Source organism: Periplaneta americana, chromosome 4 (assembly GCF_040183065.1).
Source record: "Periplaneta americana isolate PAMFEO1 chromosome 4, P.americana_PAMFEO1_priV1, whole genome shotgun sequence".
Taxonomy (NCBI): domain Eukaryota; kingdom Metazoa; phylum Arthropoda; class Insecta; order Blattodea; family Blattidae; genus Periplaneta; species Periplaneta americana.
This window is the reverse complement of record NC_091120.1, coordinates 182,868,396-182,894,637: the sequence shown is the minus strand read 5'-3', so window position 1 is coordinate 182,894,637 and position 26,242 is coordinate 182,868,396. Positions and strand designations below refer to the sequence as shown.

At 35.6% G+C, this 26,242-nt stretch overlaps 2 protein-coding genes across 2 annotated transcripts in view; one reads left to right on the top strand and one right to left on the bottom strand.

Annotated features, from left to right (window-relative positions):
• Positions 1 to 2,637: 2,637 nt before the first annotated feature.
• Positions 2,638 to 5,274, top strand: LOC138698975 (glucose dehydrogenase [FAD, quinone]-like). The gene has a single exon (XM_069825163.1). It carries the CDS (start codon positions 2,638 to 2,640, stop codon positions 4,429 to 4,431), a length of 1,794 nt encoding a protein of 597 aa, XP_069681264.1. The 3' UTR covers positions 4,432 to 5,274.
• Positions 5,275 to 22,512: 17,238 nt separating this feature from the next.
• Positions 22,513 to 26,242, bottom strand: part of LOC138698505 (glucose dehydrogenase [FAD, quinone]-like) — a 32,887-nt gene continuing 29,157 nt past the window's right edge. Inside the window, exon 3 of the mRNA XM_069824484.1 lies at positions 22,513 to 25,789. Coding sequence (XP_069680585.1) covers positions 23,996 to 25,789 — 1,794 coding nt within the window. The 3' untranslated portion in view covers positions 22,513 to 23,995. The remainder of the gene's footprint in view (positions 25,790 to 26,242) is intronic.

The following is a 26,242-nucleotide window of genomic DNA, read 5'->3' as shown; positions in this document are numbered from 1 at the left end:
TTTTTATTAAGGTTAAGAACAGGAAACCCCGTTTGCTACCCCCTTCCACGACTGGAGTTCGATGACACAAATCACTTTACTAGGTATAAGAAGGAAGAAAAGTAGTTCATCCATTTACGTAAACTACGAAATATCGCGATTTCGAGTTTGATAATTTTCATTAGGTTTTTGTTTAATCAAAATACAGTACAGTATTAACAATAAGTGTTTTTATTCACGAACTGAGCTGTCCATGTGGACGTATTCATTATGCAGTGTATATTATACTGTCTACAGCACATTAGCGTACAATATAGAGAATGAAGTTAAATTGAAAAATAATCATAATATGGATATTTAAACACATTTTTGAAAATGGTGGCCGTTCATTTCGATACAGACTTCAGTTCTTTTGTGCATATTATCGCATTATAGACTAGTGTACCTAATTCAAATTAGGCCTACCATTTTCGTCCTTCATACTAGTAACTCATGTTGAAATAATTCTGTACCTACTCTACAAAAGAGTACTTTACGTACTGTAAATTCAGTGTTCACTTCTGCCCGATCCGAAAAGATAAAATTACTCAGACATGCTATCTACTGTCCGTCCAAGTGGTTTTGTCGCAGGGTCGTAGAAAGGGGGGGGGGGAAATCACGTGACAGTTAATTACTTAACGAGATCCTTTTATTTAAGTTATTTTAAACAGTTGTATAATATTACGTAGACATCCAATTCCTAACAGAAATTAATGTTTTCGGGAAAGAACAAAGACAGCCCAGGTACTAGCCTTTACAGAGTGGCGAGCAGAAATGCGTGAGGGAAATCGGGATGCGACGTAGGCAAACGGACGGTAATACCTGTGCGAAAATATGATTCAATATTGAAAGTTCTTTCATCACTGGAAAACGCGAACATATTTCTGAAACGTACTATACTTACTAAGTCAGTACTGCTTACTTTGATTGCATGCGCGGCCTTGGTTCTGTGTGGGGTACGGTTGAAAGTTTACTAGTAAAGGGGGTGGGAGTGAAGTACACTACTGTGTAAAAGTCTTAGGCAGGTAATAAAAATTAAAAAAAAGAACAAAAATATCATGGAAAATAAAGCATTTATTACCAAAGTATTTAGAAAACACAGAAAAAAACAATATCATACACCAAAGTCACTGAGTAGGTGCATGACACTAATATGATGTGTGACCGCCTTTAGCCAACAATATCTCTTTAATTCTCTTGCAATTTCTGGAGAACTGTGACAGGAATATTCCTCCACCTACCACAATGCAGTTGCAGACTTTAGCTGCTTTTTCAACTTCTCTTTGCCCAGATAATCCCAAAGACACTCGATAATATTTATATCTGGACTATGAGGAGGCCAGTCCAACAGCTGAACATCTCCTCTAACTTGTTTTTGCTGCAAGTAGGTCTTCACTATATTTTCTGTGTACTTCGGATCATTGTCCTGTTGAAAGACAAAATCTCTTCCAATTAATCGCAAACCTGACGGCATTGCATGATGAATCAATATTTGTTTGTATTTAACAGCTGTCAGCTTACCTTCAATTCTTATTAAATCACCCACTCCATTAACTCCATATTTGCACACTACCACCCCCGTCTTTCATAGTTGGTTGCAGACATGCCTCCTTTAATCGTTCTCTTTTCCTCCGCCTGACATATTGCCTTCGATGACTTCCGAAGATTTCATATTTTTATTCGTCGCTCCAAAGGACTTGTTTCCAATATTGGCTCCCTATAGTTTGTGTTCTCTTGCGAATGATAATAGCTTTGTCCTATTACCTTTCTGTAAAAAAAGGTTTTTTTGCAGTAACACGTCCATGAAGATCATTTTTGATGAGTGGCCATCATATTGTAGATGCATGTACTGCAGTATTGCAGTTTTCAGAAAGTTCTGCTGCCAGTTGTGCACTTGAAGCTGCTCTATTTCTCAGGGCTGTCACTTTCAGATATTGTTCATCTCTTGCAGTCAATTTCTTGGGCCTGCCAGTCCGTTTTCGATCATCTATTGTCCCTAACTGCAGATTTTTCTTTAGAATCTCCTGTACCGCGCAACGCGATACACCAGTTTGTCGTGTAATACTTGGTTGACAATGACCCTGCTCACTCAAAAAGCAAATTCTGTATCTCATTTCAACGGAAATTTTCACCATAGCTGCTTTTTTTCTTGTTCAACCTGCCAAGAAGAGACTCGGTCTATTACTAACTTCAATGTTGTTCTACTCTTAAAGAAACACATTCATTTCATCTGGTGCACAGCATGGACTACAACTTGTTCTGTTTATATGCAATTTGTAAACACAGCACTAATATACCCGAGCGAGGGTTGTGTGATGGGTCTATAAAGGAATGTGTGTTTCCATGGTTTTACATTAAAATTGGTTTTGATGACGGAGACGAATTCTTGTACTTATTTCACCAGTAAGACTTCATTCTAACTTGGTTTGGACCACTTTCATTCTCAATTCTAGGAACTAGAACACAATATAAACGTATTGCATAGGGTGCCTAAGACTTTTGCACAGTCGTGTACATTCAAAAACTCTGGTAGAATAAAAATTGAAGTAAAAATAAAATGATGTCCCTGTATATATTACAAAACTTAATTCTAATTGTACTGTGGTACAGATTTCAGGGATGATCCGCATCAACAAAACACAGTCGGCGGTTTACATTGCGTTCTGGACACTCTTGCTCTTCTACCTGGACGCTCTTACAACCAACTTCATGAAGCCCCCTCAGTATGACTTCATAATTGTAGGAGGCGGCACTGCAGGGTGTCTTTTGGCGGCCCGACTATCGGAAATACCAGAATGGAACGTCCTACTTCTTGAAGCCGGTGGAGAAGAAACCTTCCTTCACGACATCCCGTTGTTGGCTCCGCTGTTCATACTGTCTCCATCAAGCTGGGGATACATGGCTGAAAGAAACGACACATTTGGTCTTGGACTAAGAGACGGTCGTTTAATTTGGCCCCGCGGGAAGGTTTTGGGTGGTAGCAGTGTGATCAATGCTATGATATATACCCGAGGTAACCGCAGAGACTTCGATTATTGGGAGGAACTAGGAAATACAAACTGGAGTTACGACAAAGTACTGCCTTATTTCCTGAAACATGAAAAAATTAATATCCCTGAACTTTTCAATGACACGAAATACCATTCTAGAGAAGGAAACTTGGAGGTTACATATCCCCCACACAGTACTTTACTCTCAACCGCTTTTGTAAACGCTGGCATTGAGAAAGGTTATGGATACATAGATTACAATGCCGCAGACCAAATAGGGTTTTCGCATATTCAGACAACAACAAAAAACGGCTCCAGATTCAGTTCATATCGTGCATTTCTGGAATCGGTTAAAGATAGGAAGAACCTTCGCATACGTACCAGGAGTTTTGTTACTAAAATTCTTATCGATTCTGATAACAAAACAGCGTATGGTGTTGAATATACTTGGTACTGGTTGCTACCGCTGAGGGCACATGCCAGAAAGGAAGTGATTCTTTCTGGTGGGTCAACAAATTCACCGCAGTTGCTCATGTTGTCTGGAATCGGGCCCAAAGAACATCTACGGAAACTAGATATACCAGTTATTGTAGACTCAAAAGTCGGCCACAATTTACAAGACCACGTTTCCTTACTAAGCCTCTTCTTTACTGTGAATTCCTCAGTTGATATTCGTCTCAGAAAACCCATCCATGTGGTCGGCAGCCTCACAAGATACTTCATGGAAGGTGCAGGCGAATTCACAACTCCGAGTGGATTTGAAGCGATTTCATTTCTTGACGTAGGAAACGACAGTTTCTCTGAAATCGAATTATTTTTCTCAGGACAACTGCTGCCAGCTATTCCTTTGTACCTCAGCAGATTTGGTGTTTTGTCAGACAGTTTTAATAAGTTTTATAAACCTTTAAAATCCTTGCATGGCTTTACAATCTTGCCAATTCTGCTAAGACCCTATAGCGCAGGAAAGCTGGAACTGAAAGACAAACGTTCCCACAGTCACCCTCTTATTTACCCAAATTATTTTTCCGATTCTAGAGACATGGCCATTTTGATCAAGGCAATCAAGATGGCAGTTGGGCTACTGGAAACGCGGTCTTTCAAGAAGTATGGTGCTCAGTTGTATCGTGAACCTTTACCTCCTTGCAAAGGTCATGAATTCCAGTCAGATGAGTACTGGGAATGTGCCATTAGATATACGACTGTCAGTATTCAGCATTCGGTCGGCACTTGCAAGATGGGTCCTGATTATGATCCCGACGCCGTTGTGGATCCCAGGTTGAGAGTTAGGGGGATAGATAGACTCCGAGTTGTTGATGCTTCCATCATGCCTTCCATAACGTCTGGGCACACCATGGCGCCAGTGTACATGATAGCTGAGAAAGCAGCAGATATGATTAAAACTGATTGGACAGAGAATGATTGAATGTACATGGGGTATTTGTGAAACATACCCTAGTGCTTTCTACTGATTTATGTGACAGGAATGAAGGATATTCTTTAAGAAGAACTGTACGTAGATAGATAGATTTATTGATATTAGTTCACAAAAGTACAAAACATAGTAATTTAACAAAAATATCTATATACAAAAGTAGTTATTTTTACTAATAATAAATCTGTAGCCGAAATTTTTCTGGTAATTTTCGATTTTCCAAAAATTATTGGTCCTAACATATATAATTAACCACCCTCAAACCGAAAATCACTTTTTTGAAATTTTTGATTGCATGTCTGTCTGTATGTTTGTTACCTTTTCACGCGATAATAGCTGAACGGATTTCGATGAAAATTGGAATATAAATTAAGTTCGTTGTAACTTAGATTTTAGGCCATATGGCATTCAAAATACATTATTTAAAAGGGGGGTTATAAGGGGGTCTGAATTAAATAAATCGAAATATCTCGCTTATTATTGATTTTTGTGAAAAATGTTATATAAAAAAATTTCTTTAAAAATAATTTGCGATAAGGTTTATTCCATGAAAAATTTTGATAGGACTGATATTTAATGAGATAAATGAGTTTTAACATTAAAATAACTGCCATCTAAGGCCGTATAATGAATAAAAAAACAAATGACTTCGTCTATAAGGGGCCTTGGACAACAACAATCGAAAGCTATGAAAGATAGCCTACAGAGAATGTTTCTGTGTTTGTATGAAGTAATATCGGAAGATAAATTAACCGATTTGTATAATTAATTATTATTTCACCATTGGAAAGTGTAGTTTCTCTAGATGGACATAATGCTATAATGTTATTACAGTATAATATAATATAATATAATATAATATAATATAATATAATATAATATGTAATATTATATAATATAATTTAACTTATTTCAAGGGTTCAGAACCATAGTGGGCCAAGCGCCATTTACTGAATACGTAGAAAACAACAAGGGTTAAAATTAAGTTAATACCATAATTCAATGGAAACATATAGCAAGTAAAATAAAGTATACACATTAAATCTAAATGATGTCAATGTTCATTAAACTATGGTTGTATGTAATACAATTAATAAACATGTTAAAGGAATTGTCATTGCACCAAATGAGTGCTTTCTGGACCAAAATGATCGCATTTTAATTATTTAAATACAATTTAAATTAAGTAACATATTAAACGATTTATCCTTCTATCAAACACGAATATTCCCTGGATCAAACGTCCTATTTTAATTATGTAATTACTTTATATTTATTTCTAACGGGTGCAGCAGAGCGCACGGGTTCGGCTAGTACAATAATAAATATACAATTTCCTAAAGTGATTAATTTATCGCAAATCTCAATAATTCATTGGTTCAAACTTGCACTTACGTCTGGTTTTAGTGCATGTTTAAACCAATCGTAATAACCATTAAGATATATACATCTTGATTACACAACTTTTAACACTGTATCACTTCGGAATATGATATTATAAGACCAATGACGACCAGTTCTGAAGATGACCGAAAAAAGATCGAAACATGTTAACAAGGTACGTTAAAATTTAACACAAGAAAGTTCTTATCATACATATTCTGAAACCATTAAGACTTTAAACCTTATTTATCTGCACCTTTTCACAATTTAATTGTAATTTTTAGGTCTTATTTTACATAATAACTTATTATTTCAAATAGGTGAGCAGATGTCGACATACTGTAAGTCATGAGCCTGAAATAGCTGAATCGGTACATTCCATATGTAGGTTAATCTTTATTTCTTGCAATATTTTCTTGTCAGCAGAATCGTTTGCGTAACTTCTATGAAGACTACCGCATACCTGTTTAAACACAAACTTGACAAGTTGCTTACATAATAAACCTCAATTTAGTTTCATCGTTGTATCGCATGCAATCATTTTCGATTTTTTTCTATTATGATGACTAATAATAGTAATATACGTTACAAGAGCGGTATGTTGACGTTTTCATGGTCGAGGAAAAGATTGAAAAAGCGAAACGTAGTTGAGCTTTTTTAATTTCCGAGAACATGAAAACAAACATACCGCTCGTGTATCGTACATTATTTTGTGTGAAGATCGTTTATTAAATACCTGAAAGACGAATTTCTAATTGGTTGCAATGAAATCTCCATGTTGGTTTCTGTTTAATGACGGCAACTTCGGAAAACCAAAATATCTTTCTTCAACATTGTTGCTATAAAATGTTTTCTGTGTTTACTATACTCCAGCAGGCCGTGATATACGTCTGTCTTTTTTTTCCCCCCAGTCTATAAATGCGAACTTAAAACAAACGGTAAGGTTATGTAATGATTTATTTTTCATTTTAATATTTTAACAATATTATTTATATAACATATTGCAGTAATAACATCGGCATCTGGAATCTTGTTGATTTTTTCACGGCTTCTTTAATGTTACTTGTATCAGGAATGCAATACGTTTCGTGGAGTAGTAGACGTTACTTAATTTTTGCAAATATTTAAAAACTATAATTAACATTGCAATTTAGGTGAAATTGCAGTGGTAAGTTTCCAATTTATAATTATTACTATGTTAAACGTCTCTAAAAATAATATGTTAAAAGCCTAAGCAGTAAAATGAATATGGCGCTTAAGCGGTAAGAAGAGGGAAATTGTTATGTGTGTTACGTTGGGAATACTGAATGTGGTATTTCACACTTACCGCGTATTGGTTCTGTGCGGAAAACGAGCAAATACGCACGATCTCGCACAAATTTATTATAAATTCATTCTTATTGAAATTCAAATATAGTTGTTAACCAATTTATAAAGTCAAATTATCTTCTGAACCTTTACTAATTAATATAGTTATCGGAATACATTAATAACTTCATTAATTCTCTATTTTCAATTTTTTTTTATTATTTTAAAACCTTGACGTTATTCTATCTTATTTTCAGAACCTGTGTTCTTTTCTTATTTAGTTAATAATACGTTTTTCTAATTTTAGGAAAATTTAATCTTTGTTGATGCCTATCTCTTAGTAGGTAGTTTCGTTCAGTATCTATAGCCTTGATTGAATTTACTTTATTTCTGTTACAATTTCTATTTGTCATTTTACCTCTTATTAACTGTTCGTCACCTGCTTCTACTTCATCAGTTGGTATCGCACAGCTCCTCCATATTGTAGCACTTCCTCTCGAGCACCCCGGACTACCAACGCCAGTGTACATGATAGCTGAGAAAGCAGCAGATATGATTAAAACTGACTGGACAGAGAATGATTGAATGTATATGGGGTATTTGTGCAACAAACGCTTGTGCTTTCTATTGATTTATGTGACAGGAATGAAGAATATACTTTAAGAAAAACTGGATCACCAGTATTACAGATTTATGATGTTCCGAGTGTGTATCAGTGAATATCATCAACACCACACCACCACCACATATCGATGTAGATCTGAGGTCCGTTTACCATCTATAGAGCGTTTCATGTCATGTGCTATACATTTCATGAACTAATACAGGATCTAGAAATAATATAGGAAGTGTTACAAATATGAAATAGTGTGATATACGACTTGAAGATTTGTTCTATTCTAGCGGAAGCCTTCCAAATTACTACGCCCTAATAGGCCTACTCTCTTTAGCGGGAAATTGTTAGTTTGCAGTAAGAAGTTGAACTGTTGAAACGTTTTCGATGAAAGTGAAAATTTTGACACAAAGTTCTTTCCTCCAATATACATTGTTATTCCTTAATGTTAGAAATACAGGGACATCATTTTATTTTACTAACATTTCTAATATTAACCCGGCTATACCTTTGGATCAACGATTAAGAACCGGAAACACCGTTTGCTACCTCCTTCCACGACTGGAGTTCGATGATACTGGCGTAATATACAAACTAATCACTTTACTAGGTATAGGAGGGAAGAAAAGTAGTTCATCCATTTACGTAAACTAGGAAATATCGCGATTTTGAGTTTGATAATTTTCATTAGGTTTTTGTTTAATCAAAATACAGTACAGTATTAACAATGAGTGTTTTTACTCACGAACTGAGCTGTCCATGCGGACGTATTCATTATGCAGTGTATATTATACTGTCTATAACACATTAGCGTACACTATAGAGAATGAAGTTAAATTGAAAAATAATCATAATATAGATATTTAAACACATGTTTGAAAATGATGGCTGTTCATTTCGATACAGGATTCAGTTCTAATGTCATATTATCGCACTATAGACTATAGTACGTAATTCCAATTACCAGGTTCGTACTTCGTAACAGTAACTCATGTTGAAATAATTCTGCACCTACTCTATAAAAGAGACCTTACTTATTGTAAATTCAATCTTCACTTCTGCCCGATCCGAAGAGATAAAATTACTCAGACATGCTCTCTACTGTCCGTCCAAGTGGTTACGTCGCAGCGTCGTAGAAAGGGAGGAAATCACGTGACAGTTAATTACTTAACGAGGCCCTTTTATTTAAGTTCTTTTAAACAATTGTATAGGTATAATATTACGTAGACCTCCAATTCCAAACAGAAATTAATGTTCCCAGAAAAGAGCTAAGACAGCCCAGCCACTAGCATTTACAGAGAGGCGAATAGAAGCAGGTGGGGGAAACCGGGATGAGACGTAGGCAAATGGAAAATGATGCAATTTTGAAACTCTTTCGTCACTAGAAAACGCGAACATATTTTTGGAACGTACTGTTTACTATGACCGTAAGGCTACTATGACTGTATATGCTGTCCTGGATCTGTGTGGAGGACGGTTGAACTTCATTAGTAGAAGGGGTGGGAGTGAAATACATTCAAAAACTCAGGTACAATAAAATTGAAGTAAAAATAAAATGATGTCCCTATATTAATGATATACATTTTTAAAGGGACATAATCTACGTTTATAGCAATATATGTTTAACTGATTTCGTTTTTATATTATATATTTTGAGGTTATGGTTTACAACATCAGTGTGTCACAAATATGAAATACTAGAATTATTAGTATTCCGTCTTCATACCTTGGTTTTCTGTTTCGGTACTAGTGTTGCCACCTGTAGGAGGAGGTAAAGCCTCGCCTTTTAACAAACTTAGAAAACAGTGAAATGAAAAGGCAATGCAAGAAGCCAAAAAAGAAGTTCGAGAAAAGACATGAGAGACGATTCATCTGGATTCAGTATTACGGTTGGGAAAACACCTTCTAATGAAGATTCTGAATGCTTGTTCTTTGGGTTTCTTAGTAGAGGCCATTTTGACTTTGCAATTTTGTTAATCTTGTAACTTGTTTATTCAATATTTGTAACTCTATTTTTATGAAAGACATATGTTATATTTTGAGGGAATTAAGTTTTCCAAACATCTTATAACATCTTACGAACTTCTAAGTCCGGTGTACCATTCAGCAATAAACAGGACGATATTTTACGTTCAGTATTCAGAACATGTAGTTTCCAAAACAAAAAAAAAATGGTACCAATGGCCTACTGATTTGGTAACATTTATTTCATAAAAACTCTCCACCCACCCATCTTACTCACAATCAATTCATGATTGCATATCAGCAAATAAGATAGGTAGTGGCTATTCAGAAGGAAAGAAATCCTAAGCGTTTGGAAGTTAACTGATAGAAGAGTTTGTGTGAATTCTTCAGTTCTAATGGGGTAAATATCAGTTATGCCATTCTTACATAAGAGCAGAAAAACGATATTTCATACAGAAGCACTAAAAACCCCACAGAAAATGTAGTATTTCTCAAGCAGACTCAAAACAGACCTTTTTTTTCTCTTCAAATTTATTTGCTGCTACAAAGTCACTGTTCTATAAGGACTTGTCTAACATGATGTTCTTAGCTAGTATTTCGTTTGAAAACGTCGAAAACCGTTATTTTAAGAAAAGTACACTCAAAGAAAATTTCCTTATAATAATAATAATAAATAATAGTACTGTATATATTTTACCTGGCAGAGTTAAGGCCATACGGCCTTCTCTAACATTCAACCAGGAGTAGCCTAAAACTGCGTTACAAAAAACACTATAGATTTACAAAGTAAAGTACACTACAATTTTACACTCAAAACTGAAGTAGATAATCATAATATAATGTAAACAAGTCAGTAGAAATCAGACATACTATACAGGGTGATTCATTATTACGTGTAAATACTTTGTGTGTGTGTTGTAGAGGTTCTATATAACTTTTTCCCAAAATCTTTAATTCCAGAGTTCCAGTAGATGGCACCTACGTCGTAGTAACTGCATAGGCATTACTGTTCTCCCACACATTTGGTGTGGTATTGTTGGGAGTCAGTTACTCGGACCTCGAGCCCTACCTCTAAGGTAGACTGGGAAAATCTACCGCGCATTCTTGGAACGCGAATTGCATGGTCTGCTACATATCCCTTTTCCAACGCGAGCGAACTTATGGTTTATGCACAATGGTGCTCCTGTGCATTACTGCCGCAACGTAAGGGCGTATCTCAATGCTGCGTATCCAGGTCAATGGATAGGCCGCGCAGGGCCAACTCCTTGGCCAGCCAGATCACCGGACATGAACCCTCTGGACTTCAAGTTGAGTGACAGCACTTTGAACATGCATTACACTAAGAATTGTGCAAATGTGTAAAGTCTAGAAGAAATTGCTTTACATTCTTTACTGTGTTTGGTTTTAGTTCACAGAACTTGCATAAGTGGACTGCTGAGGATATGGATTTAGTGACTTTGGTTGTTTTTGTATTGAAATTCAAATGCACTGTACGAAAGTGATAATTAGTTTACATTTGGTGTCTTATCCTTTCTTTGTTTGGGAGCGTAAGTTCCACGTAAAATGGCGTTAACTCTGGAATTGAAGGTTTTGAGAAAAAGTTGTATAGAACTTTTTAGTCTTAGTTTCACCTCTACATTACACACACACAAAGTATTTACAAGTAATAATGAATAATTCTGTGTAACATAGAGAGAAAGAAAAATGCGTAATAAAATGTGAACAGTAGGTCAAATTAAATGAGACATACAAAGTATAAAAATATAAATAATAATATTTATAATGATAATAATAATAATAGTGGTGGTGGTGGTAGCAGGAGCAAGAGTAGTAGTAGTAGCAGTAGCAGTAGCAGTAGCAGTAGCAGTAGCAGTAGTTATAACTTTATATTCAGTAACTTGTTTAAAAAATCTACCTTTGTTCGATTATCTAACCGCCATAAATGTTCATAAAATATTGTAAAATGCTACGCGTTGTACGAAAGTCAACTATGAAAAGTATTAATTGGCGATTTTTACCGAACGTTGCTCCGCGATTGTAGACCTACAAAATGAATCGATGATTCCAGGAAGGACTTAAGTCCAGAAAACCTGCTTTTGAGAAAAGTGCAAAAAAATGTTCAGCATTTTCTGTGTCACATTAAAATAACTTAGTTGTTATTTCTTTACACGTATACATATATGCTCACTGATTAGACATTAAATAAAAACAAATTTCACTTGTAGTTTGTGTTTTATTAATTTCTTAAACTGTTGGAGTTAAGTCTTTTCTGCATGCAATCAACAGATATTAACAGTTTTAATTATGTTAGCATATGGCATATCCAATAAAAAGTATATTGAAGTATGTTCTTTAACGTTAAATCTATTTTTAACATAATTAATTTAAGACACGTGTTCTTTAACATTAATGGTCACTTTTCTTCCCAACACAGTAAATAAAAGTTCTTTTTTTCAATATTGACGCCAACTTTATCTCAAAATGGATGCAAACATTAAATTCCAATACCAACTGTTATCTCGAATAATTTGAACACAAAGAGTTTGACACAGAAATGTCCAATGTTCAGTATTGTCAAGTATATTCAAGGAAGTGTTCTACAACAAGATAAATCACTTTTAACATAATTAATTCAATACATGTGTTCTTTAACATTAATGGTCAATTTTCTTCCCAACACAGTGAATAATAGTACATTATGCAACGAGCCTATAATGAAGGTAATTAAGAAGCGAGTATGGATATTTATGAAACTCGCTTGCGCTCGTTTCATAATTTTCATACGAGTTTCTTAATTACCATTATAGGCGAGTTTCATACGACTTTTTATGCTCGACCATATTTCTAACTTGATATTAATTTTCTTTGTATCTGATTTTGACCAATGTCCCATATGTTGTGAGATGTGCGCAGACGCGAAAGTATTGATTTTTTTCCGAGGAACAGATGTTCACATTGCTAGGCCATAAGAACCTACAGAGATAACATTGAAATTAAATTAGACATTGAAAAAAGGGATGACAAATTGAATTTATTTGAATATTATTTACAATTAACGCAAATTATTATAGTAACAGAACATAACTTCTGCGACAGTATTTGATTTCCAGCCTCCGTGACTTTTCCCTAATTCTCTTTCGATTGCATGTCCGAGAATAATCGATACTTGCGGTTTTATAACGGTAGAAAGCTGACCTGTCATTCGCTGAACAGTTGTAACCTGAGTCGTCACTGGCTGAAAGACCTGACCTTTAATGAGTAGGTGCACTTTAATGACATGCATTAAAGGTCTGCTACCAGGTGTATAATTACTACAGTTCGGCATGGTCGAGCATAAAAGTTATTTTTTTCAATATTGACGCCAACTTCATCTCAAAATGAATGCAAACATTAAATACTAATACCAACTTTTATCCCGAATAAAATGAACACAAAGAGTTTGACACAGGAATGTCCTATGTTCAGTACTGTCAAGTATATTCAAGGAAGTGTTCTACAAGATAAATCACTTTTAACATAATTAATTCAAGACACGTCTTCTTTAACATTAATGGTCACTTTTCTTCCCAACACAGTGAATAAAAGTTCTTTTTTTTCAATATTGACGCCAACTTTATCTCAAAATGGATGCAAACATTAAATTCCAGTACCAACTGTTATCTCGAATAATTTGAACACAAAGAGTTTGACACAGGAATGTCCAATGTTCAGTATTATCAAGTATATTCAAGGAAGTGTTCTACAACAACAAAAATCACTTTTAACATAATTAATTCAATACACGTGTTCTTTAACATTAATGGTCACTTTTCTTCCCAACACAGTAAATAATTTTTTTTTTTTTTTTCAATATTGACGACAACTTTATGTCGAAATGCATGCAAACATTAAATTCCAATACCAAATTTTATCTCCAATAAAATGAACACAAAGAGTTTGACACAGGAATGTCCAATGTTCAGTACTGTCAAGTATATTCAAGGAAGTGTTCTACAACAAGATAAATCACTTTTAACATAATTAATTCAAGACACGTCTTCTTTAACATTAATGGTCACTTTTCTTCCCAACACAGTGAATAAAAGTTCTTTTTTTCAATATTGACGCCAACTTTATCTCAAAATGGATGCAAACATTAAATTCCAATACCAAATTTTATCTCGAATAAAATGAACACAAAGAGTTTGACACAGGAATGTCCAATGTTCAGTATTGTCAAGTATATTCAAGGAAGTGTTCTACAACAAGAAAAATCACTTTTAACATAATTAATTCAATACACGTGTTCTTTAACATTAATGGTCACTTTTCTTCCCAGCACAGTAAATAAAAGTTTTTTTTTTTTTTTTTCAATATTGACGCCAAATTTATCTCAAAATGGATGCAAACATTAAATTCCAATACCAACTTTTATATCGAATAAAATGAACACAAAGAGTTTGACATAGGAATGTCCAATGTTTAGTACTGTCAATATATTCAAGGAAGTGTTCTACAACAAGATAAATCACTTTTAACATAATTAATTCAAAACACGTGTTCTTTAACATTAATGGTCACTTTTCTTCCCAACACAGTAAATAAAAGTTCTTTTTTCAATATTGACGCCAATTTTATCTCAAAATGAATGCAAACATTAAATGCTAATACCAACTTTTATCTCGAATAAAATGAACACAAAGAATTTGACACAGGAATGTCCAATGTTCAGTATTGTCAAGTACATTCAAGGAAGAGTTCTACAACAAGATAAATCACTTATAATATCGTCACCTGAATGCAAGAACTAGGTAACTTGATTTTTTATATTTTGTGACATTGCCTATTTACTCATTTATTGCACTAAGGAATATGTCTCGTTTTCTTTTACCTGTTTGTTATATTGGAAAATAGATGTCGCTGACATCGTTCGATCAGTTGCTAGTTCTTGCATTACATTTTGTGTGATTTTTGCTATGCTATAAAAGAGGTAACTAAAAAACGCAAATTTCGAGTTACCTAGTTCTTGCATTCACCTGACGATATGTCCTCAATCTTAACACTTTTAAGCGAAAAGAACAGCGGGACTTTATAAACATGATTTACTCGCAGCACTTGTTCATTCCACTGTTGGCCACTGAAGGATATACAGATGGATTAGAAATTCTTCTTTTACAATTTTATTATTCACTACCACTTCTTCGTTGGTACCACTACTACTTTCCATTTTTGCACTTGTACACTGATTAACTACTGAAATAGAATGAAAAGTTGAATAACAAAAATACCAACAATGAAACTGAATATTAATTCTAAGAAATTAATTGGTTTATAATTTTATACCATAGGTATAGATGTTTGCGAACATTTGACTGGGTATTCCTAAACTATGAATGACATTGTAAGTTGTTTATCGAATACCCTGTACTGAACTGTCATCCGCTCGGCAGTAGACCTATGGACAATGAGCTTGAACTCAGCTGACATTTATGTACTGTACGTCTATGCAGAGTACTGTCTGCTCAACACGTTGCTTCGTCTCTCACGCCAGAATATTAACACATTTAAGCATAGATTACTATTAAATTTCACCTAAACGTAATAGAACACACAAATACTTGTTTAAATTAATATTAACTCTTTGCTAGATATATCTACTGATGTAATTGTTTTAGTATTTTTACAAACGATATGAGCAGTATACTTAGTTACTTACTGGCTTTTAAGGAACCCGGAGGTTCATTGCCGCCCTCTCATAAGCCCGCCTGAGCAAGATTAATCCAGTCTCTATCATAATATCCCACCTCCCACAAATCCATTTTAATATTATCTTCCCACTCTATATGTATTTCTGGATTCGTCAATACGTGCTACATGTCCTGCCCATCTCAAACGTCTGGATTTAATGTTCCTAATTATGTCCGGTGAAGAATACAATGCGTGCAGTTCTGTGTTGTGTAACTTTCTCCATTTTCCTGTAACTTCATTCCTCTTAGCCCCAAATATTTTCCTGAGAACCTTATTCTAAAACACCCTTAACCTGTGTTTCTCTCTCAGAGTGAGAGTCCAAGTTTCACAACCATAAAGAACAACCGGTAATATAACTGTTTTATAAATTCTAACTTTCAGACTTTTTGACAGCAGACTGGATGATAAAAGCTTCTCAACCCAATAATAACAGGCATTTCCCATATTTATTCTGTGTTTAATTTCCTCCCGAGCATCATTTATATTTGTTACTGTTGCTCCAAGATATTTGAATTTTTCCACCTCTGCGAAGGATAAATCTCCAATTTTTATGTTTCATTTCGTACAATATTCTGGTCACGAGACATAATCATATACTTTGTCTTTTCGGGATTTACTTCCAAACCGATCGCTTTACTTGCTTCAAGTAAAATTTCCGTATTTTCCCTAATCGTTTGTGTATTTTCTCCTAACATATTCACGTCATCCGCATAGACAAGAAGCAGTTTCAGATAATAGCTACCAGTCCTACCATCATATCCCACCTCCCTCAAATCCATTTTAATATTATCTTCCCATCTACGTCTCGGCCTCCCTAAAGGTCTTTTTACCTCCGGCCTCCCAACTAACACTCTATATGCATTTCTGGATTCGCCCATGCGTGCTACATGCCCTGCCCATCTCAAACGTCAGGATTTAATGTTCCTAATTATGTCAGGTGAAGAATACAATGCGTGCAGTTCTGTGTTGTGTAACTTCCTCCATTCTCCTGTAACTTCATCCCTCCTAGCCCCAAATATTTTCCTAACCACCTTATTCTCAAACACCCTTAACCTATGTTCCTCTCTCAAAGTGAGAGTCCAAGTTTCACAACCATAAAGAACAACCGGTAAATAACTGTTTTATAAATTCTAACTATCAGATTTTTTGACAGCAGACTGGATGATAAAAACTTCTCAACCGAATAATAACACGCATTTCCCATATTTTTTCTATGTTTAATTTCCTCCCGAGTATCAATGAGCAGTATAACTTAATTAAGATAAAAACAAATATATTTTCTATGAAAACTATTAAGTTTTGACCCTATGTTGTATGGACATTATTTGATCCTGTAAACCAGTGAACGCCAAAAGCTGTGTCGCGACACATGCCCTTGCCTCCACTTAAGCGTAACCATGACATCATACCCCCACACTCTGTCTACAGCCTTCACTTCGATATAAGTCTAGACATTTATCAGCAGCGGACGTATGCATGTAATGTTACAAGTGTGTAGGATAATATGTTTCGATGTCTTTTAGAAAACAGAGAACAGATAATATGTAAAAACTTAATTCTAAGGAACATGGGAGGAAAAGTATTTCTTTTGTGCAGATGGCAAAAATATGAGATACTTAATTTGTTGTAACATTTTAAATGAAGTATAAAAGAATAATGTACGTTGTCATTATTATTCTTGTTATGAAGACTACCACGCCCTTACCTGTAAATTGAATATTTCATTAATAAACGAACAATAAAAAGTATCGGCTTCTATGTGTTAATCGGGGTAAAATACTTCGACTTTTTTTTCGACGTATGTAGTGTAATTTGAATATTTCATTAATAAACAAACAATAAAAATTTTCGGCTTTTTCAAATAACTGATGATGTAAAGTACACGTTCTTTTTATGGTACCGTAAAGTGGGGTTACTTTGAACACAGAGGAAAATTTGAACATTTTTTTCAGAAAATCATATTTAGGTTTCTACATGCTGCACTTGTTATACAGGGTGCGTCAGAAAGAACGGATGGATTTCACATGGCAAGAAAATTGTAAAGATTCATCAAATCAAAAATTTATTGTTATCAACATATTCACCAATACATGCAGTTTATTTATGTAAAACAACATTATCCATATGATGTACTTGGCTTTCAATACAGGCATCGAGGCGTTTTCTGATGTTCGCCATCACTTTCACAGTCATAGTTGGTGCAATTGCCACGATTTCTTCACGAATCGCTGTCTTCAGTTCGTCCAGTGTATGTGATCGATGTTTACAAACTTACGCCTTCAAATGGTCCCAAAGAAAGAAGTCGCAGGGCGCGAGATCTTACCGTAGCCTCGGACAATCTCAGTGCAATAGAATTTCGTCCAGGTGATTTCTTCTTTAATGTTGAACCTGTGATACGAAATGAAGCCTCCCACCGCAAAATTGTATTCCGAGTTGGAATCCTAGCGTGACATCCGATGTCGAAATGAGTCCTGAGTGGCGATCACAGACTCTTCATTTTTCAAAAATGTCTCTACGATGAAAGCACGTTGTACACCAGACCAACACCATGTTCTCAACTGAAACTGCATTCTCTGGCTGACCCAACAGTCGTGGTCCCCCTCACTATATCTCTCTCCTCGTTGCGTATCGATAGTTTGAAATCCATCCGTTCTTTCTGACGCACCCTTTAGATGAAGGCAAATTATTATAAAATCATTCTCATACCAAATTTACCTCCATCTGTAACAAGAGCAGCATGTAGAAACCTAAATATGATTTTCTAAAAAAAAATGTTCAAAGTTTCCTCTGTGTTCAAAGTAACCCCAGTTTACGGTAAATAAGAAAATGTATTTTATTTTATTAATAATACAAAAATAATGAATAGGAGGATAAAAGTTAACACGGAAAAAGTGTGTGTAGTTAATAAGTAGAAGAATGTTGTTTTTGTTTTTTGGCCACAGTCCGTCTCTGCATTACCTGAGGAGATACCCACTTCACCCCTCTCCCTGCGATAGTGGTGTGCGGGTTGCATTTCTATTACGTCACAATTCCGTAGTCTTTGGCAGCCACTGCTGTAGACCGTCCCCGACGACTGTGAAAAGGACAGCACTTCTAGCCCTTACAGCCTGTATATTAGCATAAAGTCTGATTTTAATCACGAGTTCTGTCAGAAGACGACGCGAGTCACACGAATTAACATTACTGCTATACTCGTACGGTGGAAACTGTCAAATGTTTTCAAGTTCAGGCTGAACTACAGTAAACATAGCAATGTTAGCGTGCGGACAGATTGCAGGCCCTTCCGATTCTGAAAGCCGGCGCATGTTTTATCTGCTTGACTGTGGCTGTTGGTAGTCAGGATGGAGACGGTTACTGAGTCTGACGCAATCATGGAGTTGTCTGCTGATGAAGCAGCGTGCTTAATAACTGGTAAGAAAATGTTGGATTAAATTTTAAACCGGACAATATTGCAGTCTGTAGAATTAATCAGTTGAGATGTGAATTTGGTAAATAACATCATCTCATTCCACAGTTCAATTATAGTGCCCAGTTTTTGTATTTTATAATGAATTGACATGTTTCACTGTATTAAAAAAATGAACACCGTATGTTCAAAAATAGGTGCAACATTAATCAAATGAAGATTTTTCTACAGAAGAATGTCTCGTAGTAACCATTAGGTAAGACTACTTTTTAGTAAGATTAATTCTTAGAAGATAAGTCGCATTTATATTTAATTAATTTAAGAAAATTTTACTCTGAGTGAAATTACTGTTTTTTTTTTACTAAAGAAGACATAAATAGAGGGTAGCTGTGAATATATTGAATAAGCAGTCGCGGACAGCCGATGAGGGGCGGTCCTCCAGCTTGGGAGTTGGGCGAAGGGCTAACAACCCATCATCGTAAAAAAACAGCTTGTTACGAATCCTTCAAATAAGCCTCGGAATGGGACTGAATGTTCTGGCACGACCACAGCAAAGGAATAAGGTTTTGAGATTTGGTACTTGGAATGTTACAAGTCTTTATAGAACAGGAGGGGTAACATTAGTAGCAAAAGAACTAGCTAGATATAGAATAGACTTTGTGGGAGTACAGGAGGTTAGGTTAGACAGGAACTGCATAACACAAATAGGAGATTATTTGTTCTATTATGGGGAAGGAAACGATAATCACCAATTAGGAACAGGATTCTTTATTCATAAAAGAATAAAATCGGCACAAAAAATGACGAATTTATCAGTGATAGGTTATTGTATTTAGTACTTAAGGGTAGATGGTGCGATATCGTAGTTATAAATGCTCATGCCCCTACAGAAGAGAGAGACGACCATATAAAGGATAGCTTCTATGAGGAATTGGAACAGACTTTTGATCAGTTACCTAGATATCACATGAAAAACTTAGAAATATATTTGGGGATAAAAGGGATGAAGTTACAGGAGAATGGAGAAAGTTACACAACACAGAACTGCACGCATTGTATTCTTCACCTGACATAATTAGGAACATTAAATCCAGACGTTTGAGATGGGCAGGGCATGTAACACGTAAGGGCGAATCCAGAAATGCATATAGAGTGTTAGTTGGGAGGCCGGAAGGAAAAAGACCTTTAGGAAGGCCGAGACGTAGATGGGAAAATAATATTAAAATGGATTTGAGGGAGGTGGGATATGATGATAGAGAATGGATTAATCTTGCTCAGGATAGGGACCAGTGGCGGGCTTATGTGAGGGCGGCAATGAACCTCCGGGTTCCTTAAAAGCCAGTAAGTATGTAAGTAAGTAAGTAAAGAAGACACAGTATTCTAACATGTCTTGCAATCTTAAGGGTCAAGTTAATTCAACATATTTTACTTCAGGTTAGTGTTGATATTTGTGATGGGAATACAGCTTTCAGTGTTATCATGAAAACTATTTTACAAAGGTACCAAGATAAACAGTAAAGATATTAAAAATTTCTACAAAAATACGAAAATAATTATTTACGTGTGTTTTTATTTTGACATTGTAATATTTTTAAATGCTCAGAAGAACATTTTTATGAGTAAATAAGACGTGAAGCAGGAATAGAAAATCTGTATTTTGATTACACGTTTTTAACACTTTGTACCACTTAGGAATATGTATGATTAATTATTTATTTAATCTTATGGAGTTAAGGCCATAAGGCCTTCTCTATCACACTACCAAAATACAAATAGGCATATACAAAACAAAGGCAGGAAGGAAAAGTAAGTAAGAAATGGAAATAAAATTATAAATACAAAATACATACAGTAAATGCAAAAATGCATAAAGCGAGAAGTAAAAAAGTACAAGTAGAAAGACAAGATCACACTGGGCACAAAAAGTACTAATGCAACATATTGACTGCCTAATATATTAGTGATTAAAGAAAATGACTAAATATCTAAAAAAATATATAACAAATATGAAGAGAAACAAAACAGTTCGTAAGTAGATGTAGAAGTGTGAAGGACTTTTAAAAGGAGAACAAGGAAATGTAATTTTCTACGTTCATTAAGCCGTAGCCAATTTAGAGTTTTGAAGGATGGGGTAATGTGGTCACCGCGACGGGCAGACAAAGGGAACATAAGAATTATGAACACATTGTAATCTTTGCGATTGGTTCACATTGAGGTCAGGCAGTAGAAAGTCACAATAATCAAACTGGGGCATTGCTAGTGTTTCCACTAGTATTCTTTTAGTGATAGCAGGAGAAATTTTCGAATGCTGTTTAAGAAATTTTGGTATGGAAAGCACATTTTTTATGTAATATGAGTTACATACTTGAGTGTTCCAGTTCAATATGGTTGTAAAACAATTTTCATGTGTTAAAATAAAATAAATTTGTAAATTACCTAGTTGACTGGTTTCGACTTCGTATCACCCATCTTCAAAACTAGTGAGGTCCTTGTTTCTTACAGTTTCTTCAGTAGTTTTGCCGGAGAGTGCGTTTGTGTTTGGTAGTGTGAAGTCAAATAGAGTGTCTGTTCTGAAATTCAGTTGTATATTGAGAATGTGTTGTGGGTGTGTTTTGTGTGTATATTTCGTACTCTTCTAGTGTCCTTAATTTCTGGCTTTTCGGTGCCACTTTGTGATCATGGAAATTTTTTTATTTAAATGAATGTTTGTATAAGAGGAATTACCTCTTTGTAGGGAGTGCATTTAGACAAATTAATAACTTTTCTCCTACCTAACAGACTTCCATGAAATTCTGTACAGAAGTTACAGGTAGCATACATATGTAATCAAAGTTTCTAACACAAAAATACATGCTATCTGTAACTTCTGTACAAAGTTTCATAAAAATCTGTTAAATAGAATAGAAGTTATGTTACTGATTTTATTTTGTGTAAATGCAATCTATATAAAGAGATAGTTCCTATTATATAGACGTAACAATATTTATACACAAAAAATATACTCTACCTGTAAATTTTTGTACAATATTTCATAAATATCTGTTAGATAGGAGTGAAATCATTAATTTTATCTAAATGCATCCACTATAAAAGGAAAGTTTATCTCATACAAACATAATCAGAGTTTGTGCACAAGAATATGTGTTATTACCAGGCTTCGAGACTTGGGACCCGATACAATAAGTTTACTGTGCATGTACTATAGTTTGTTGACTCGCTGCAGGTAGTGAAAGGTAGAGATGTGTTGAGGTAACAACGTTGCTATTTAGAATAGAGTACGGTAGTATGGGGAACACATATATACATTCTGAAAGTAAATATACATTACACAATGACAATGTCAAAAGAATGTGAAAAGCATTTATTCTCCTGTCTTTTATAAGCATTTGTGTTTAATTATACATAGTGTTAATGATGGAAATAAACATGTAGCAATTTTAATTTCTTCATTTATCCTATTGGTCGTCTTTAGGAAGTGCAGTTACAGTACCGAATTGCAATGCACTACAAGATACATTTTCAGTGTCTCAAACGTAAATCTTTTTCGGTTATCTGCCAAACACAGTTTGTACTGTTAAAAGCTGCGCTCTACGTCGCATGACGTGAGAGGAGCAAAACGAAGAAACCTAACATCATTGCAGTCTCTAAGAGACAGTCCTTCATTCTCGGGTGACTCTATGTCCACTAATTTGCTGTTTATGTTACACAATGTTCCATATCCGTTATTTTTACATAAAATTGATTTCCACTTCTGTTTTACACGTTCAGTAACCGGTGTACTTGGTGTCTCATTAATTCTCTGTGTCATTTGCTCAACTAATTTGGAGGCTTCCGGCATCTCTTGCTCTGACTTTTCTAATCGTGTAATAGTTTCAGACACAGTTTGAAAATAAGTTTGTATGAAAACCAAATTATTCGTCAGAACCTTCAAATCCAAAGCGTTCTCCTTTGCGTATTTGTTGGCATCATTCTGCAGTACCCCACCCACTGTACGCTTTACCACTATACTCAGTACGCCGTTATGCGGATTTCCCACTGAACTGCTTTATCGGGTCCGAAGTCTCGAATCCTGGTTAATACCTGTCACGCTTGCACAAAGTTTCGTGAAAATCTGTTGGATAGAAGAAAAGTTAATAATTTGGATTAAAATCGCCCGGGTAGTTCGTCTTACACAAACGTAATCAAAGTTAGTATACAAAAATATATGCTACCTGTAACGCCTGTAAAAAAGTTCTATAAAAATGAAGGACGCGGCATATCATCTTCCCTAATTTAAATTTTAAATAAAAAACAGATGGATCAAAATGAGGAAACTTTATTAATATGAATGGTATCTTAACAGTGAGAATTTTTCATTTTTTAATAACGTGTCTCTCAAGTGGTGTCCTTCACTATCAATGCAATGTTGAATGCGACTTCGGAAATTCTGAATCACTCTAACTAGCATTTCTTGAAGAATAACAGCAATTTCCTTCCTGTATTGCATTTCTTAGGTCTGGCAAAGTCCTCGGTCGAGATGTTTGAACACCTCAGCCTTAAGATGCCCTCATAGAAAAAAATCGCAGGGTGCAAGGTCTGGTGATAGTGCTGGCCAGGGGACGTCGCCACGTGAAGAAATTAAGCGTCCGGGATACATCTGAGCAGCGACAAAGGAATTACCACTTACCAGAAACGATACCACAGCGTAAGCATGTGATTTTCCCGTCCACGGCATAGTTCGAATTCCTTACAGATTACAATTTGCACTAATTGAATGTCAATTCCCTGTATTCATTGTCCTATTCAATTCTTGTTGTTTTGCGCATGTCATTTGATATCGCTATGGCAACGCATGTAAACCTAAATTTCCCACTGTTTAGATACAATTCATATTAATATAGTTTCCTTATTTTGATCCATCTGTTTTTTATTTAAACTTTAAATTAGGGAGGATGTTTTGCCGCAATCTTTATGTTATAAGAGAGAAACTATTCAGTTTGCCCAGCTAGATTTGCGTTCTGACCCACTATGCGCCATCTTGGAAGCATCATTTTCATTACAACTCTGTAATCTGACTTTCAAGTACATTTGTCATTTCTGCTCTTTTATTAATTCTCTAGCATGAGTCCAGTAGGTTAAATGGATTTACTATAAACTACATCTCACCAATTTTATTATGTTTCCTTCCAGTATTCTTGAATCATATCAGCTGCTTTCTCCGCAATCATATACACTGGAGCCAGAGTGTGACCTGATACAATCACGGGCATTATAGAGGCGTCCACCACCCTAAGATTCTGAATTCCTCGTACTCGTAATCTCGGGTCCACGACGGCCTCCGGATCCGAATCAGGACCCATTTTGCACGTCCCCGTCGAATGAAGTACTGTTATAGTCATTTCTCTCGCACAACATTCCCAGTACGCATCAGAGCCAAACTCGTGACTTTCACACTGTGGTAATAGTTCTGAATATAATTCCGTGTCATGCTTTTGAAATGGTAAAGTTTTAGTGAATTCAAGTGCCAACTTTACGCCAGATATCAACGTTTCCATGTCCCTAGAATCTGAGAAAAATCTAGGATAAATCAATGGTTTGCTGTTTGGGTCTCCGTTCTTGAGCATCACTCTTCCAGTACTGTATGGTCTCAGAAGTATGGGGAAAATTGTGAAACCATTCCTCGATTTTAAAGGTTTGAAAAATTCATTCAAACTTCTTGACAGTATTCCAAATGAGCTCAAGTAAAAGGGAATGGTAGGAAGGAGTAAGCCAAAGAATAACTCAATTTCCGGATAACCATCAGGGATACCAACATCAAGAAAAGATAAAGCTTCAAATCCTGTTGGAACTGTAAATTTACCATTCCTTTTACTGTAATATTGTAGAAGATTCTTCAACATATCAGGAATATTGTTTATTTGAAGATCAACGGACTCGTTGACAGTGAAATATAGATTTATGAAAGTTGTTTGGTCTTGAAGATTATATCCTACTTTTGAGTCTTGGATTACAGTGATGTCATTGTCTTCAAGATGCTCTTTGGGCCCGATGCCAGACAACATAAGCAACTTTGGAGAATTTATCACTCCGGCAGATACTATTACTTCTTTACTAGCGTATGCTTCCATTGCAAACAAACCAAATAAGTTGAATTGTACACCGTACGTTTCTTTGGTATCTGTATCTATTATTATTTTGGTAGCAAAACTTCTTTTCAGAATATCTAAGTTCTTCCTCCCTATGACGGGCTCAAGGAAAGCTCTATACGAACTTATTTTAGCACCATTCTTGATCGCTGTTTGAGAATTTGAAAATCCTATTTGGTTTTTGGCATTGTAATCAATTTCTTCGTAACCTTTGGAAATACCAGACTCTACGAATGCAGTTGATAACGGGGTACGGTAAGGCGGATAATCAACCGGGATTTCTCCGTCAACAGAGTGATACTCGGTATCGTTGATGTATTTAGAGATTCTCATCTCTTCAAATTTCTTGAAGTAATGCAAGACCTTCTCATAATCCCACCCTGTATTTCCTAACGCTTCCCAGTTGTCATAATCTCGGCGATGGCCTCGCGTATACACCATGTCATTGAGAACACTGCTACCTCCCAGACCTTTTCCTTGAGGCCAAATCAGACGACCGTTCTTCATCCCCCGACCGAAGGAGTCATTCTTCTCGGCTTCGAATCCCCAGTTAGATGGAGAAGTAAAGAACATTGGAGTCAACAAGGGAATGTCCTCGATGAAGTGTTCTGGGCCTCCTGCCTCTAGGAGAAGTACTTTCCAGCTGGACACTTCGGAGAGACGAGCGGCCAGGAGGCACCCGGCTGACCCTCCGCCCACAATGATGAAGTCATACTCTCTTGGAGACATGAAGGCGTACGAGAGGAGTTGCATGTACAGTAGAGTGACTATCCAGAGAGTTGTCGCCAACATGCACTGCGTCTTGTCTCTCGGATCAGGAGACTGGAAGTAAAAAATTTTAAAAATGTAGGCCTACGTATTTCTATGAAATGATAAAACAGTAACTTCGAACAAGGCTGATAGAAGATAACCAACAAAATCTATAAAACATCGTATTGATTTGTGGTATAGAGCAGCGTTTCTCAAACTATGGTCCGCGAACCACCTGTGGTCCTCGAGGTCTGCCCTTCTGCCCTTGTGGTCCTTCAAAAGGACAGAAGAAAAAATAAAATTCAAACGAATTGCGTATCACAATATAGCTTAAAATCTCAGAGTTTGGAAATGACACATGGTAATCGAATTTCACTTTTTCTTCCAGTACTGACATTTTATGAAATTTATTACCCTACCCGTCTATCGACTTCCCACTGTACTCTCAGCAACAAAAGAGGGATTTAAAGCACTATATACGTGGTTTTCTCGACATCATTTTCCCTGCACATCTGGCAATGAGAG

Coding starts and splice junctions, on each gene's coding strand:
- LOC138698975 (XM_069825163.1), top strand. CDS start 2,638: ATGATCCGCATCAACAAAACACAGTCGGCGGTTTACATTGCGTTCTGG.